General features: G+C 33.4%; 1 protein-coding gene across 1 annotated transcript; it reads left to right on the top strand.

The window, feature by feature from the left end:
- Positions 1 to 8,215: 8,215 nt before the first annotated feature.
- LOC132295031 (uncharacterized) lies at positions 8,216 to 14,270 on the top strand. Its single transcript, XM_059793104.1, has 7 exons — positions 8,216 to 8,475; positions 8,664 to 8,764; positions 11,642 to 11,710; positions 11,832 to 11,890; positions 12,439 to 12,499; positions 12,599 to 12,652; positions 13,870 to 14,270. Exons 1-7 carry the CDS (start codon positions 8,316 to 8,318, stop codon positions 14,146 to 14,148), a joined length of 783 nt encoding a protein of 260 aa, XP_059649087.1. The 5' UTR covers positions 8,216 to 8,315; the 3' UTR covers positions 14,149 to 14,270.
- Positions 14,271 to 16,624: the final 2,354 nt, after the last annotated feature.

The raw sequence follows: 16,624 nt of genomic DNA on the forward strand, positions 1-16,624 counted from the left end.
CTAGCTTGAACAGCACGCACAAGTTCTTTGTAGTCGTCGCCAAGGCCATCAAGAATTTTCTCCTTGAGATCATCTTCATCTATAGGTGCTCCAAGAATAGCAAGCTCATCTGCACGAGCTTTAACAGTGTGGAGAAAATCAGTAATACTTTGAGATCCCTTAGAGATATTTTTAAGATGGCTTTTTACTTGCTTGATGTGCCCCTGTGACGGCTTGGCGTAGGTGTTGGTGAGGATTGTCCAGGCTTCTTGTGAGGTTTTGGCTCGAGCAATAAACGGGATAATGGTGGGAGAAAGAGAACCAATAAAAGCATTGAGGATCAATTGGTCTTGTCGAAGTCATATAGTATGAGCTGGGTTCGGTGTAATGGTATTGTTTATAATAATAGTAGAGGCTAGGCATGGTTTCGATCCGTCGATATAACCAAGAAGATCATATCCTATGAAAATGGTATGAAAAACTAGAGTTTCCATGATACATAGTTATTGGTGGTAAGTTTGAGTGGAGCTTGGGCAGAGATATTGATGGTGATCAATATGTTATTCGGTTCATTGGTGTTGAAAATCACATGATTGGATGTTCCAGAATTGGTATAAGTGTTTAATAACTAAAAATATTAAGGGAAAATAATAAAATGTCAATATTTAATTCTAAGATAAAGTACAGAGACACCCCCTGAGGCTTGGGGAAAGGCCATGCAGTTGAAAGTTAGCCTATTTTTGAACAATGACATCCCTTCAAGTTTAAAAAATGGACAAAAAGACCCTGAAGATGGTGAATTGACCTTATTACCCTTTGATATAAAATTGACATTTTAATTGACTTAAATACCATTGGATAAACCCGAACCCGAACCTGCCTATGTAAAGAACCCTATCCCTTTTTCTCTATATATGTGTATGTATATATATATATATATACACACACACACACACACATATATATACTACATCTTCATCACCCCTCAGCCGCCGCCGCCTCCTCAGCATCATTCTCATGTGGTGGTGCTTAAACCCATCGTCATGGTCGTGCTTGAACACTCTACAACTACTCTTCGTCGTCTTCCAAGTTGCCGCAAAAGGTCTCGACGTTCTTGTCGGACTCGACGACCACCACGATCTCGCCGGTAAAATAGGCAATGAAGAAGAGAGATGAAAACACCCAGCGATTCTACCATCGGCCAATTGGAGCTCAAAACAGTGGACCTGTTGGTGTTGTGTTTGAGGTTATCGTCGGCTAATCGGAACATCTCGGAATAACAATCTAATCTATCCTTTGTAATTATTCGTAAAGAGGAGAGAGAGAGGGGTGAGGTAGAGGATAACAACTTTCTATTAGAGTAATCCACACAGACCGGCGACCCTTCGGCGACCACAAATTGTAAGGCTTTGAAGGGGTTTCACATTATCACTGTGTGGGGATTTTTATGGCTTTGATGCTATGTGGGTTTTTTTACGTCTTGATTGGGTTTTCTGATTGGAGAAGATATATAAAGATAGGGTAATTGAAGATGGGTTATAGAAAGATAAAGTAAGTAGAGAGAGGGGGAGGGGTGATGCCTACTCGGCCGTCGGCGAAGGTTCAGATCTCGCCGATGAGGGTGGTTGAGGTGTGGCGGTGGTTCGCCGGTGGGGGTGGTTTGAGGTTTGGTGCAAGTTTGGTGGTGGGTTTGAGAAGGTTTGTTTCATTCGCTGTAATTGAGAAGGGTTTGTTCAGCTGGGTTTGGGTTTGGGTTTGTGTCTTGTGATGATGGGGTAATAGGTTATGTTGGGTTTAGCAAAAATGTCATTTAAAAGTTATAATATTTTATAGTTTAAATTAATAAAATTATTGAAGGGCAATATTGACTTTTTACAATTTTAATGACATGTTTGGATTCATTTTTTTGACAAGAGGGTCTTAAAATGACTGAACTTGTATATAATTGTCCTTTAGATAAACCTGAGGGGGTGTTCCTATACTTTATTCTTAATTCTAAGAAGGCTTCAAAAACGAAGGATATCCAAAATGAATCTTATATATCAAGTGTGGACTAAAAGTATAAAAGGGTCATTTTTTTTAAAAAAAAAATGACTTTTCAAAAAGAAATTTTTAAAAATGGTCAAACAAATAAAATTATATAATATTTTCTATTTTCTGTACCTTATATAGAGAAAAATTGTTCTTATAAATTGTGAATCAACAGGAAAAGAAAGGAAATAGAAAATTTTTATTTTTTTATAGTTTGGTTAGATAGAAAAGGAAAAGTTTTAGAAAATTAGGATTCTTGTAACCCTTTATTTTGCTCAAAATATTTCCTTCACAAAATACGGGAAAGTTTTATTTTCTCGTGAATAGTGTTTCTATTTTACCCAATAACTTCATTGATATTATTTTACCCAACAACTTCATTTTATATTTGAAAATAATAACAATTTTTTATGAAGTTTCAAAGAATTGGAGTCCACTAACAACTTTAAAATTGATAAATTTTTAATTAACTTGACTTGCATTCCTAGTTATTTTTTATCATATATGAATAATAGTAATTCAAAAGATTTAAATTAATTGAAAAATTTATCATTTTTTAAATATATTTTATTACTAATTTTTTATTCTTTTATAAAATAAGGGTAATTTAGGTATCCAAACTATAATATGATATTTTCCTACAATTTTGTCAAAGAAATTTTCTTCTTAACCAAATACATACTAGAAAATTTATTTTTTATTTTTATTTTTTTTATTTTATTATTATTTTTTTTTCATTCACTTCACTTTTCTTTTCATTTCTTTTCCTTTCTTACTATTTTCATCTATCCAAATGGAGCCAAAACGTTTGATCTAGCCGAATTTATGTGTTGAAAAAAGAATTTTCATTTATGTAATTCATGTAATAATAACACACCATTAACAATCTAATAAAAAACATTATCAAAAACATATTCACACTTCAATCTAAAAGAAAATGACTCTTTTAACCCTAACTTTATAAATAAATAATTATTTATTTTTAAATTATACAACTACCCTTCAAGATATTATTTGTCTCCTGTACCTCTCCCTCTCCCATCTTTAATATTTGCGGTCTTTTTGACAAGCTCTAACCCCAAAATAAAAAAAGTTAATAAATTATTTGATTTAGTAACCAAAAAAGAAAAAGAAAAAAAAAATATTTAAGTCTTGAAAAAATTATCTATTTTTGAATGATTTCTCTTTTGACGGAGCAGAAAGAAAAAAAAAACAAAAAACAAAAAAAACTCTTTATTGAATAACGTATCTCTTTTAATAAAAAAAAAAAGAAAAGAAGAAGAAAGTATAATACACAAAAAAAAATCCCAAAAAAAAAAAAAAAAGTTATCGTTGAAAATTTTTCTTATGAGACAAAAAAAAAATGTTGGATAAATTATTTCTTTTGACAAAATTACAAAAAAAAATTATACAAAAAGTTATTTCTGTTAATTTAATTGTCTCTTTTGACAAGGCTCTTCCCTCTCCCCATCCCAAAAATATATATTTCTATAAGCCAAAAATAAGTTATATTTGTTGAATAAATTATCTCTTTTAACTTTATTAAAAAAATAATAATAATAATTTAAAAAAGGGTAAAAGATTTTTTTTGATAATTTAATCAACCAAAAAAAAAAAAAAAAAGGAGATAATTTATGTGGTGCCTCGTACCGCTTGTGGCAAAGGTTTAAGATTTTATACCACAAAACTTTTGTGCATCAGGTGTAAATGATGGCATATTTTATCAACATATAATTACATATTTTATAAGAATTATTTATTTATTTTTTAATTCTCAAATGCTGAACATAATTCGGTAGTAAAATATCCTCTTAATAACAAGAAAAAATACCATAAAAAAGAATTTTTTAGAACATGTAAAACTTTCATGGTAAAATACCATAAAAAAGAATTTTTAGAAAATGTAAAACTATTACTAGTATAATATAGAAAAAAAATCCCATAAAAAACTTTTTAGAACATATAAAAATATTATTTTTCTAGAATATGTAAAACTTTTAACGTAAAAACATGTACTTATATTGTTTTGATAGGAATGCAAAATTGCGCGAGAAATCAATGTGTATATTATGATGGAACGAAGTGAAAATTTGTATAGTCTTTCAAAGTTTAATATCTTTAAATAATGATTTGAAATTAAGGCGTTTGTTTTTTACATTGTGTAGTTGATAATTTTGAATAATTAACAATAATTTCTATCCACTTAAAAAACTAAAATATTATAGACTGAATAAGACGGTAAATCAAATGTAAATTATGTAGATAACAGTGATTATAAATCAAATTCAATTTTCTTTTAATATATTTTGTGCATGTAATTATAGAGAATAAAAAATCTGACAACGATTTTGTATTTTGTATTTAATACGTTTAGGTAAATAATAATAATAAAATGTATATATAAAAAAAAAAAAATTGTATTTATAAAAGGTGGGAAGTCTGAAAAACCAATTACTTTAGAATGGGTCACCTAATTTTTTTTTTTTAAGAAACTGACGTCTTGTGAAACTAATTCTATAATAAATAAAAATCTAAATATATATATATATATATATGTGTGTGTGTGTGTATGTGTAAAATTTATAAAAAATAACGTGGGCAATAATAAGTGAGTTCCTCGCTCTAAGCGCGACCCTATACTGGACTACGGGGTCGACTTCTTTCCAGTCTCCGCCTACGATTATACCAAAGTAGGGGAAAACGGACTTTGACGCTGGGGAGTTCCGCGGTGGACAGAGGAAAATTTATAAACATTTATTTAGTTGTACCGAAAATATATGGAGAAGACATGGAGATTAGACCCATACAAGAGCATCCCTACACAATCAGCTATAAAATTTTTTTAGATTAATTACAATAACGCCTTCTAAGATTTGCCTTAATAATAATCATATACAAGTTAGTCTCTTTTTGAACAACGACAACTCTTTAATCTTGATAAAGTTAACAAAGACATCCGTCCTACGTCTGACAAAAGCTAAAATGACATGTTACCCTTGACCTTTCAATTGCCTCATTTTTTTAAATATTTTAAATTTAAATTAAAAAAAAAAAACTATACCCATTTTAAGAACAAAAATACCCTCCACCCACCAGCACTGCCTTCTTCCTCATCCACCGGCCACCTTCATTACCAAATGTATGTTAATATATATATGTGTATATAAATATATATAAAGGATGACAAATACGAATTTTTTGATTTATAATATACATATAAATCTTCACTCTCATTATGTTCTTTCTTTTTCCAAAGCAAAATTTGACTTATTGGCATAAATCAATACATATCGCGCACTGGAATCAAAATCAGACTTATTGGCATAAATCAGTAGGCATATATCTTTGCCGGCCACCACACTTCCTCATCGCCACAGGTTGCAGATCTGCACCGCCGTCACAGATCATTGCCGTCGCTGCAGGTTGCCATTGCAGATCATCACTGGCGCTTTAGATACAACCATTTTTACAACAAAATCACCACTATCCGCACCCCCATTGAAGACCCACGGCGGCGAAACTAATGACAACGGCCACTTTCTCCTTGCCAAAATTGTCGAAATGGGCTTATAGATGCAAAAATTAAAGAGGGTGGAGAGAGATCTCACCATGAAATCCTTCATCTTTGGCTTCTTAAACTTCTTCCCAAACTTCTCCACCACCATGTTAATCACTGTCATGCTCGACAACGCCGTTAAAATCAACAATCTCTCCCCTTTTCAATTGATCTTGATGCTCCAATATCTGGGCTGAAGGACATCAAGCTAGTTTCGTCAATCTTATTGTTGTTGATGATCTTGACGGCGACGTTGTGTTCGGTGGTGGTGTCCCAAGCGTGGTAGACCTTGGTAAAAACGTCCTAACCGTACTTTTGAACATATTCTTTACACCCAGTTCCATCTTCATCACTTAATCATCCCTCCGACTGGGCTCACCACCATCCACTTTGTCGCCGCCACCAACAACTAAGATGCCGCCACCAACATCTAAGTTGAGAGCTTAGAGAGAAATGGTGGTTAGTATACATCAAGGGCAATTCTGTCATTTACGTCCTTAGATATTTTACATTAAAAAAATTAATTAAATGTTGAAGGGCAATCTTGTCTTTTACCATTTTTTAGGGGCTATTTGGCTAAAATTTTTGACGGAGGGTGTCATTGTTTAAAAAAAAGCCTAATTTGCACATGGCTGTTATTACAGTAAACCTTAAGGGGTGTCGTTGTAATTAATCCAAATTTTTATTTTTATTTACTCTTTTTTTTTTTTTTTGTGTATTATTATTATTATTTTGTATCAAAACTTTTAGAATATCTCATAGTTCATCATAAATTATCAAAGAGAGGCTTTACGGGATTCTAATAAAACTTTGTTGGGTTTTGTAACTTGAATTTAGTGTGTATACATTCTTTTGTAGAATATGAACCAGTCCAAGTTATTTAGACTAGTCCAACTAGGGTGAAGTTTGTAATTGAGGAAGATTTCCCTGGATGAACAAGTCTACCTGGGGTTAACTGAGTGCATCTGCCATTACATTCGTTTTTCTTAGGCGGTATTGTATATAGAAATAGTAATCTTTCACAAACTCCAACCAAGTGTGCTGTCTCATATTCAGTTCCTTCTGCGTGAAGAGATACTGCAAACTCTTGTGGTCACTAAATAGTCTAAAGGACTCTCCCAACTGATAATGCCTCCAAATTTGTAAGGCAAAGACCACAGCTGTTAACTCTAAATCATGAGTCGGATAATTAAGCTAATGAGACTTAAGCTTACGAGACCCATAAGAAACCAGTCGCTCCTCCTGCATCAAAACGCATCCCAAACCTTGCAAAGAAGCATCTGTGTAAACAAAATACTTTATCCCACTATGTGGTGTAGCTAGAACAGGTGCAAAAATCAACTTTCTCTTCAACTTGCCAAACGCAATCTGACAATGTTCATCTCACACAAACGATACACCCTTCTTAGTCAAATGGATGAGTGGTCCCATTATCTTCGAAAATCACTGGATGAATCTGCGATATTATCATGTCAATCCTAGAAAGCTGCAAATCTCTGTAGGTGGAATAGGTTGTCCCCACTCTAAAACAGCTGAGACCTTGGTTGGATCCACCGCTATCCCTTCTCTGACACCACGTGACCCAGAAATTTCAACTCTCGATGCCAAAAATCACATTTCTCAAACTTGGCATACAACTGGTACTCACGAAGCATCTGTAACACCGTATGAAGATGTCTAGCATGATCCTTTTTTAACTTAGAATAAACCAGAATATCATCGATGAAATCAATGACGAACTGATCTATGACGAACTGATCTAAGTAAGTCCTAAAGACAACTGGAGCAATAGTCAACCCAAAAGGCATGACTCAAAATTCATAAGATCCACATCTAGTGAGAAGAAGATGATAGGTTAAAGGTGGAGGGATCTTTGTTCGAGGTAGAGTTATGAAGGAGCGCATGAAGATGACTTTCGAGCCAATATGGAGATTATTAGGTTTTGTGGCCTGAATTTAGTGTGTATGTAATGTTCTCCATAAGATGGACCGGTCCAACGAGGTCCAATTGGGGTGAAGTTTGAAGCTAAGGAAGATTGCCCCAAATGGAGATTCTAATTTGGAAGGTTGAAAATGTAAGAAGGATTTGTGATTGTTATGGTAAGTCCTTGCAGGTAAATTGTAGAAATCTTGTCCGGTTAGAAATGGGTTTGAAAACTCTCTAAATAGAGGTGAGGTTGAATATAAGGATAATGATAGTTTTGGTAAAGTCATCCAAATAGACAAAATTATATTTTCTCACAACTTTCTCGAAAACATTTCTTTCTAACCAAATACATATTAGAAACTTAATTTTATTTTTCTTCACTTCGTGAAAATCATTATTTCTAATACTAGTTTATTCATTAACCAAGATTGGGGAATATGTTAAATTTCTACCATGATGATTTATTTATTAATATTCTACAATTGCACCATCTGGATAATATGGATATAATAAATCGGTTTACATTGAAGAAATTATTATACGATCCTGAGTTAATTACACGGTGACGCAATGAGCATGTGCAAAAAAAATATTTAATAAAAATATTTATAATAAAAATATTTTTTTTCATCAACGATTGAGTTTAGAAACAGTCTAAAAGATATTTTTATCCAAAAAAAAAAAGAAAAAAAAAAGAGTATATTCTAAATTAAAATGTCACAGGGACCTTGGAGCAAAAAATGCCAAGTTATCACTATCGAAACCTCTTCTCGCTGATCGAACTCAGAAGGCAACAGTACAGAGAGGGAGGGGAGGAGCTTGGATGGACTCATCATCTGGTCTGAAAACCCTAAACGTTATAACGACGCCTCTCCATTTCTGCGCCAGAGCTGCCCTATTTCGTTCACTGCACTTTGCTCAAGTCAAGAAGAAATTCCAATTTTCTCTCTCCTCTTCACGCTCCTATCCACTCTCCAATCTCTGTACTCCCTCTCTCTCTCTCCACACACACACAAACATATATATGTGCTATGCAAACATATCAATAATTGATTTTGATGCTTTCAATCGAGTGTATTTGCTCTGCCTTTTTATTCAACCAGTGAATTTCATTTTCAACCAGTGAATTTCATTGTTGTAATGTAATAGTAGAACTGCTTTTGTTCGGCAGCTGAAAGAGGCCAGGTCAGTTCTCTGCCTGACGGCATCGGTGACGCAATCTGTGAAACCCCACAGAACAAGCTTCTTCAAGTGGTGTTAGTTTCTCCTCAGGTATTACATTAACCCATAGTGACACATATTATAGAAAAATTGCACTGCCCAGTGTATATACTGCCTTAGCATTATTTTGCACAAAGTGGCCGCTCTGACACTCGAACCCACATCTTCATATTTTTCAATGTTTTATAATTTTTGAAAATGTTGTTCATTTCTTTTGTTCCATTATAGTATTCAGAGTTGCAATATATTTCTGTTATAATCAATTAATCACATAGTATACAATGAGATGATTGGTGTCTGGTGATTTTTCTTATGCTTCATTTTGTTGCCAGAAAATTATAGAATTGGATAGAAAAATAAAATTTTAACATCATATTAGTGTTGTTGGTTTTTCGATTATTGTAATTCTCTCCAACTATATTTGAAAGTTGTATTTAGCATAGGTAAGTGGTTGTTATGTTATTGGGTAACAAAATGATATATACAAGATTCTGATCAACAAAATGGGGAATTTTAGAATTTGTATATTTTGTATTAGTTGAAGTAATTTTGATGTTCCTATGTTGCTAAAGTTGTTTCTGCCTGATATAAGTACATGCACACATATCTATCTATGCATCTAAGATCAAATCCTTTTTTGTTCAGTATCTAGAATCTTTAGTGGTCTAACAAGACTAAGTGATAGTTTTGTTGATGACGTTGCAAGATAAAGATCATGTTATAGCATCAAAAAAATCTGACTATAGCACTTAGGGGATGATAAGGTACATCAAACTCATAATTTTGCAATAAAGATCATGTTATAGCATAAAAAAAATCTGACTATAGCACTTAGGGGATGATAAGGTACATCAAACTTATAATTTTGCAGTCGAAATCGCAAAAGAACCTTCTCTTGCTCTCTGAAATCCTTAGGATAAAGCTTCTCTTCAAGATTGCACACATAATCAATTTTAGATACCAACAGGCCTGTGGCCTAGCGGTACCAGGCCCCTACTTCCCAAAGGGAGGTCATGGGTTCGAACCTTAGTAGAGGCATGTGTGTATGAGTACCAACTAGGAAAAAAAAAAAATCAATTTTAGATAATTTATAGGCATCCTAGTATCCAAAGTAAAGCTAAGAATAAGTAATTGCCTGCTAGCTAAATCTACTATTTAACTCTTGCAATTGAGAATCCCTTGTAGCATTAAATATCAATTTGATAATGATGCTAAACCGTAATACGATCTTGTTACGTAACAACTCCGAGCACTTATATTAGACATTTAATGCAATGTCTTTCACAAATTGATTTCACATTTTTGATGCATTGTCTTTCACAAAAAGATTTCACAATTTCAAGGAGAGTATCCCAATTATTGCCCCTTTAGCTTTTGTAGTTGAGACAAATGCATAGCATTTTAAATGTCTTGAGTTTTTTGGTTGTACAGCTTAATTAAGGCTATCGATTTTTCCCATAATTTCTTTTACTAGATGGAAGAAAAATATAAACTCAAAAGATATGTAATAGCATCATAAGTAGCATCAACATCACCATGCTGAGAGTAAGTAGATCCTATTTCAGTAGTGTTTTGAATAATAGAACATATTGCACCAAACATCCTTATCAAGTTGCAAACAATCCAAAATATGGGGCGAATAATCCAAAATAAGTGAAAGAGTAAGCCAAAAAGTGTGACCAGTCTTGCACAACTTTGGAGTTCCTTTGTCTCTATGAAAGTTACGGACCAGCTCATGAGCCAGCGGCTCCAATTCTGGATTTGCCACTATCGTATACTTCTAGTAGCTGCATGTATGGGGAGAATGGCCAATAGAAAAGTTCCTATCAATACTTATTTTGAAAGAGGTGGGGGCACAGCCCCTGTTCCTAAAGATGAATGTTAAGGCTGACTTGTTTTGGCTAGATCAGATGTGGTTGGTAATTCATGATCATAATTCTTGTTATTTGAACTGCAAAAATGTACTATATTTCAATGAGGGCTCCATGGCTTAAACAGATGCACCCATAAATTTTTTTATTAATTATTTTACATATACTGGTCTGACAATTGTATTGATTTGGTCAAAGAAGATGCCCATAACCTTTGACAGGGTTATCATGGGTTATCTTGTTCTTGGTTACCTACTAAAAATAGCAATTGTTTGTAACATGTAACATTGGAAATAAGCATTAAAGTGACTTAATTTTGTGCATTGACACTGTGTTCCCCTTAGCTGAATGTCAAACATGATGAATCTAAATATTTGCAGTGATTTTTACACGAGTAGGCATATTGTTAAAAAGGACTTGCTTACCATAATAATTAAGCATGAAGGATTTACTTATCAAAAAAATAAATAAATAAAAAAAAATAATAATTAAGCATGAAGGAGTTATCTGTATATGCATCTATTTGATTGATAAAAATTAGGATCTTGGGTTATGTAAGCATGTGTTAAAGAAGAATGTTGAGGCTGACTTGTTTTGGCTAGATCAGATGTGATTGGTGGCTATTGACCATTATTCAATTTATTCTTGTTATTTTTAACGCGAGAGTACACTATAATGCCAAGGAGGGCTTCATGACTAAAAAAGCAATACCCATATTCTCTTTCACTAGTAATTTTGTTACTCTGGTCTGTTTATAGTTCCAATTTGGTCAAAACTTAAGATACCCATGACTGTTGGTGTGGTCATAGATTATTTTTTTCATGGTTACCTGCTAAAATAAACAATTACTTGCGAAGAATTGAAATAAACTGTAAAGTGAGTTAACTTTGCACGTTAACTAACCTCATACACTGGCTCTTTTAAGATTGAAGTGTACATCGTGTTAATATTTTGTTACCTTATTACCTTGTTCTAGTTTTACTTTTATGATTTCTTTTGGGTTGCAGACAACCTAATATCGCAAGACTGGCTTTGAGATTGCTATTGTCCTTGGCAGATTCCTGGAAACACTGGATGTATTGCCAGAACTTGTGCAGCATCAGCTGTTGGATTACACCTAGTTGAGGTAAATGTAATCTGAGTTCAATTTGTCTGTTTAAATCTCTAAGTTGAATAGCAAATGAGTCGTTATTTTTTTCCTTTTTATCCTTTACTCATCAGTAACTTTGGCAATTTCAAAATTTCAGCCGTTAGGATTTCAGGTGGATGATACAAAACTAAAACGTGCTGGACTGGATTACTGGCCGTATCCATTATATTGTTTTTGTGATTTATGTTTCTTCAATAAATTTTTTCTAGTGTAAGCTCCTCTCTGTTATTCTTCAATGTTTATGAATATGTCTTGGGAATTAAGACTCCCATTAGGACTGCAAACATTTTTTTATTTTCCATTTACTCTAGTTACAGGTTTCACCCAAAAATTTGGAATTATGGACCCCTGCAGTTCATGTCTGTAAATTTGTGCATCATTATCTATACTTACCTTCATTTCCTAATTTTTTCTCCTCATTTTTTTTTCTTTTTTTTATTTCTTTTTCTTTTTGTGTGTGTTTGGTTTTGAGTTAAGATAGAATTTACTGGTTTACATGCTGACTTATTATGTTTGACAGTGCATTCTCAATCCGTGTGCTTTTCCTAACTATTCGGTATAATCCTTCAGTATGAATTTACTGGTTTACATGCTTTTCCTTATAGCCTTATATAGTTACTTTATCATCATTATCTGCAGCATCCTTAATTTTCTAAATGCAATACAAGAAATTACTTGTTTCAGCAATTAACTCTCTCAACTAGATATGTAGTTGTTAAAGTACATGGTTCATGGGCAAGTTTTTTGGACTATTTCAAGCAACAGGTCAGTCTTTTATACGAAGTTCAATAATTTCCTATTATATAAAAAGTTAAATAATTTCTTCTTTCTCTTCAACTTAGTACATATGTATATCCTTTACAGGAAGGGGAAAAGCGGTTGCTGGCATTTACCAAGAGAGGAACAGCTATTCATTCAGTAACATTCCTTTCTTTTCTTTTCTTTTTTTATATTAAAATTTTTTTTTCTTAAGTTTTAATTTAGAACTGTAAGAATGACATTGTCAAAGGCAGTTTTTGCCATTTGGTATTTTTTTGGTAAATTTTATATCTCTTGCATATAAAAGAAGTCTCAAATGCAATAAAACTAACAACTATGTGGCTAATAACAAGCAACAGAGGGAGGATGCATTGAGGTGGATCCCTGATAGGAGAGGCTAAGATGGTGTAAGATCATTTTATAGGGTGCTTTGTTGAGGGAAAAACATTTACTCCCTTGGAAAGCCGTTTGGAAGACTAAATTGCTTAAGAGGTGTCCCTTTTTTTTTTTCCCCCCGAAATTGAATTGGAGTGATCTTGACAGTACATAATTTGGGTCAAAGGGGAAAGATGCTCTTAATTGGTTTGCATGTCCAAAAGGGTGGAAAACACTATCACCTCTCCTATACTGTGCAGTGGCCGGGGACACACAGTCTGTTATTCCCTTTTTAGTAATCATTGGGTTATGGCTCTGTCCATAAAGGAGTTGCTTTCTTGTAGTGTGGGGGTTGTACCATGAAAGGGTTTGTCAGACTTCATAGATTGTCCTTTATTTTTTTCTTCCTTATGTTGTGCATGGAATGGAATAGACACTTTAAAATTATGAAGATGCCTAATATAAAACAAATGATGTTTGAATTTTTTGCATTTTTAGATGTCTGGGAGGTTCCCCATTCCTTACACGTTTTTGTTAATTTTATTGGAGAATGGCCTTATACAGGAGCTTAGTTTGATGCTTCTTTGTCCGCTGCATTGTCCACTTGACAACTTATAGGTATAAGGGGGCAAAAAAGGGTTCGTGTCTCCATCTAAATAATCCGCAAATGATTAAACCAGCAACTTTTATACCCCTTGGGCATCTACTCTAGCAATGTTGGTGGAGAAGTGTAATGATTTAGGAAACATCTGTTAAATGCCACTGCTCTTCTGTTTATATAATTTTGTAATTTGAATTCCTTAATTCGTGCCAACACCACTGTTCAATCTTGAGATTGATTCTTGTTTGTAAATAAGTCCAATATTTGGTTCCCCGCCCTCCCCCCTTCCTTCCTATGGGGCCTTGAACTCTCGACCTTCTACTTTAGAAGTTGGGGTGGTACCCACTAGGCTATAGCCCTTGGTCGTGAATTTACCATAACTTGAATTCTGTTCATGCAGGATTTTTCCTACAGAAGAGGTGATTGGCTCATATTTGGCTCAGAAACTTGCGGGCTTCCACCTGAAGTCCTGCTCGACTGCAACAGCAAAGCATTTGGCGGTGGTACCCTTCGGATTCCTATGGTTGAAACTTGGGTTAGGTGTCTAAATTTATCTGTGAGTGTTGGCATTGCTTTGTATGAAGCTTCCAGACAGCTAAACTACGAGCAGCTTCAATGTCAATCTGAAACCTCCATAGAGAGCGATAAATCTTTTAGAACTGAAGATATTTTTGCTTAATTGCATGCTGTCAAACTTATGGTTATTCAAAGTTGTACTCAGGTAATTTATTGACAGATAGGGCAAGAACTAGCATTTGATTATTTGATTTTCTTATGATATTTTGATCGCATTTCTTTTCTTGGGTTTCTGCAGAAAATTTCACCTACTGTGAAGTGGTGGTCCTTTTATTTTTTACTGCGACATGAATGCTTCAAACCATGCTGCTAAAATCATATTCAATATTTGAAAAAAATTGCATTGTAGGAGGACGGATGAGAAAGTATTGGGTGTCCGAGAGTACCGAAAATATAGTATTTCCAACCACTGGAGAATTTCCATTGGCTGGGGCCATTCTAGGTACTCCGGGATATTGAAATTTTTTCCCTTGTGAATGAAATTTAAGTGATTCTTAATGTTAATGGTGTTAAGGCTGGCTTTAACGGTTTTTTTTACTAATGAAAATTTGCAGGTGGTATAATTTTTTTCCGCTCAAATGGGAGGTGAGGGATTTGAGTCCTATAGTGAGCATTTGTAGGACTGAGTGTAATAATTTTACCTAACCCAAAAAAATAAAAAATAAAATCCCTGGTTTTTGGTTTTACCTTAACGTATAATAATAGTATTTAATAGGTTTTTTTGGTTCATAGGGCCCAAAGATTGGTTTGGTCTGGGTCTGGCTCTGTTCATGGCAGCTGTGTTTGTACATAGGGCCCATAGACTCCCCAGTTGGTGATCAGAAAAGTTTTGGATCCAAATGGGGTCTTTGTTTTTATTTTTTCTTTTCTTTTTTTATTCTTATATCATCATCACATTGCTGGTATTAAAAAATGTCCGTTTTAGGAAAATAATTTAAAATAAAATTGTACAAGTCAGCCAAAAATTAAACTTCAATTTTAAGAAGCGTAATAAAAACGTAAATAATTTATAATTTTTCATTATTTCATAAGAAATCACTATTTAGTTGAATTTGACCAAGCGATTTCACACGCAAAACATATTACTATATTGTGGTGGGTCTTACTTGGTATCAGCGTGCTTGACACAGTCAAATCAGTCTAAATATTTTTTATTTTATTTTATTTTATTTGAAGATAGTCTGGGCAACTCCATGTTAAAAACGGAGACATTAAAAACACCTGTAAGGGTAAGGATAGTAGGATAATCTAGTTTAATATACTACACTAACAAACAACGGTATTAGTATTAAACAAATACTGTAATTCTTATGATATTTTTATGGTTTTTTTCCTCTCATTTCATGTGTGGTTTGTCTATTGTTTGGTTGACGTTATCACGTGAGTGCAGTGACTGATGTTGTAACGAAGACGACGCGAGACCCATGTTCTACGGCCTACCCTGACTGTGTCAGAGTATGATCTTGCCACGTGGCGATTTTCCATCCCTTGATATGGTTGACTTTATAATATGGAGTACCCAACTTTCGTGAGGTTCCTTCGACACTTGCTAATGTTCAAACAACCATCATCGTCCCCACATTTTCTCCCAATTTTTACTTGCCCCTTTTATTTATTTATTTACTTTTATTTTAAATTTTAATATTTGATAAACATAACCTTAAATTATGATTTTTTAAAAAATATTATATACAAACCGGATTTGACTCTCTCATAAGGTCGCACAAGCGGACTCGACTTGTATTAAACTATTTTTATTTTTACACACTCAATTTTTCTTGAAATGTTCATACTATCTGAACTAATTTTTATTAATATTTTAATAGAAAATTATTGTTTCATTACTGGTAAATCGAGAACACATATTTGAAACTTGAATTGAAATTTTCTTATAAATAATTTTAATGGTTAATATTGGTGTTCATTTATATCATGTTACTTTGCATCAACGAAATATCAGATTGCATGATAATGCTGAAATGGAAGAAACGTTGAAATAATGTTGTTTGATTTAGTTCGGTTCTTTGAAATATATATGGTTCAACAATTTTGAAAACATAGAATAAATTTTAAAACATCACATAATACTTTCTTTCTATAGATTAGACATTTCTGTTGTTCTGTTTTAATGAGCACTTTTCAAAAAACTGTTAACCAATGAACTATTAAGCGATGCTGAATTTAGTTTCTTGGGAAAAAAAATGCCCTAAGAAGTTTCAAATTGGAAGTTAAATTTGGCTTGCTTTGAGTTGACAGGTAGAGGTAGTTTAGGGTTTTGTAAAGCGAACACCATGGTATGAGGAAGTTTAGTAGAGTATACTAAGAACTCCAGGGCAAGAATTCATGTAAATCTCCCAACCATTATTATATTACACATAACCATAGTAAAATTTATTCTCATCAATGGACGTAAGTTGAGTTTTTCGAACTACATAAATATTGTGTTAGTGAAATATCTTCTCTCATCCGTGAAAGTAGATTAAGTTTGGCCGAATCACGTAAATCTTGTATTTGTGTGTGATTGTTTTTCTTATCATTGGATCTCCGTGTTCCTGTACTTCGGTTGCCTACTAATAAGT

Source organism: Cornus florida, unplaced genomic scaffold, assembly GCF_030987335.1.
Source record: "Cornus florida cultivar Cherokee Brave unplaced genomic scaffold, ASM3098733v1 CherokeeBrave_3.0.0_Hap2_Chr02, whole genome shotgun sequence".
NCBI lineage: Eukaryota > Viridiplantae > Streptophyta > Magnoliopsida > Cornales > Cornaceae > Cornus > Cornus florida.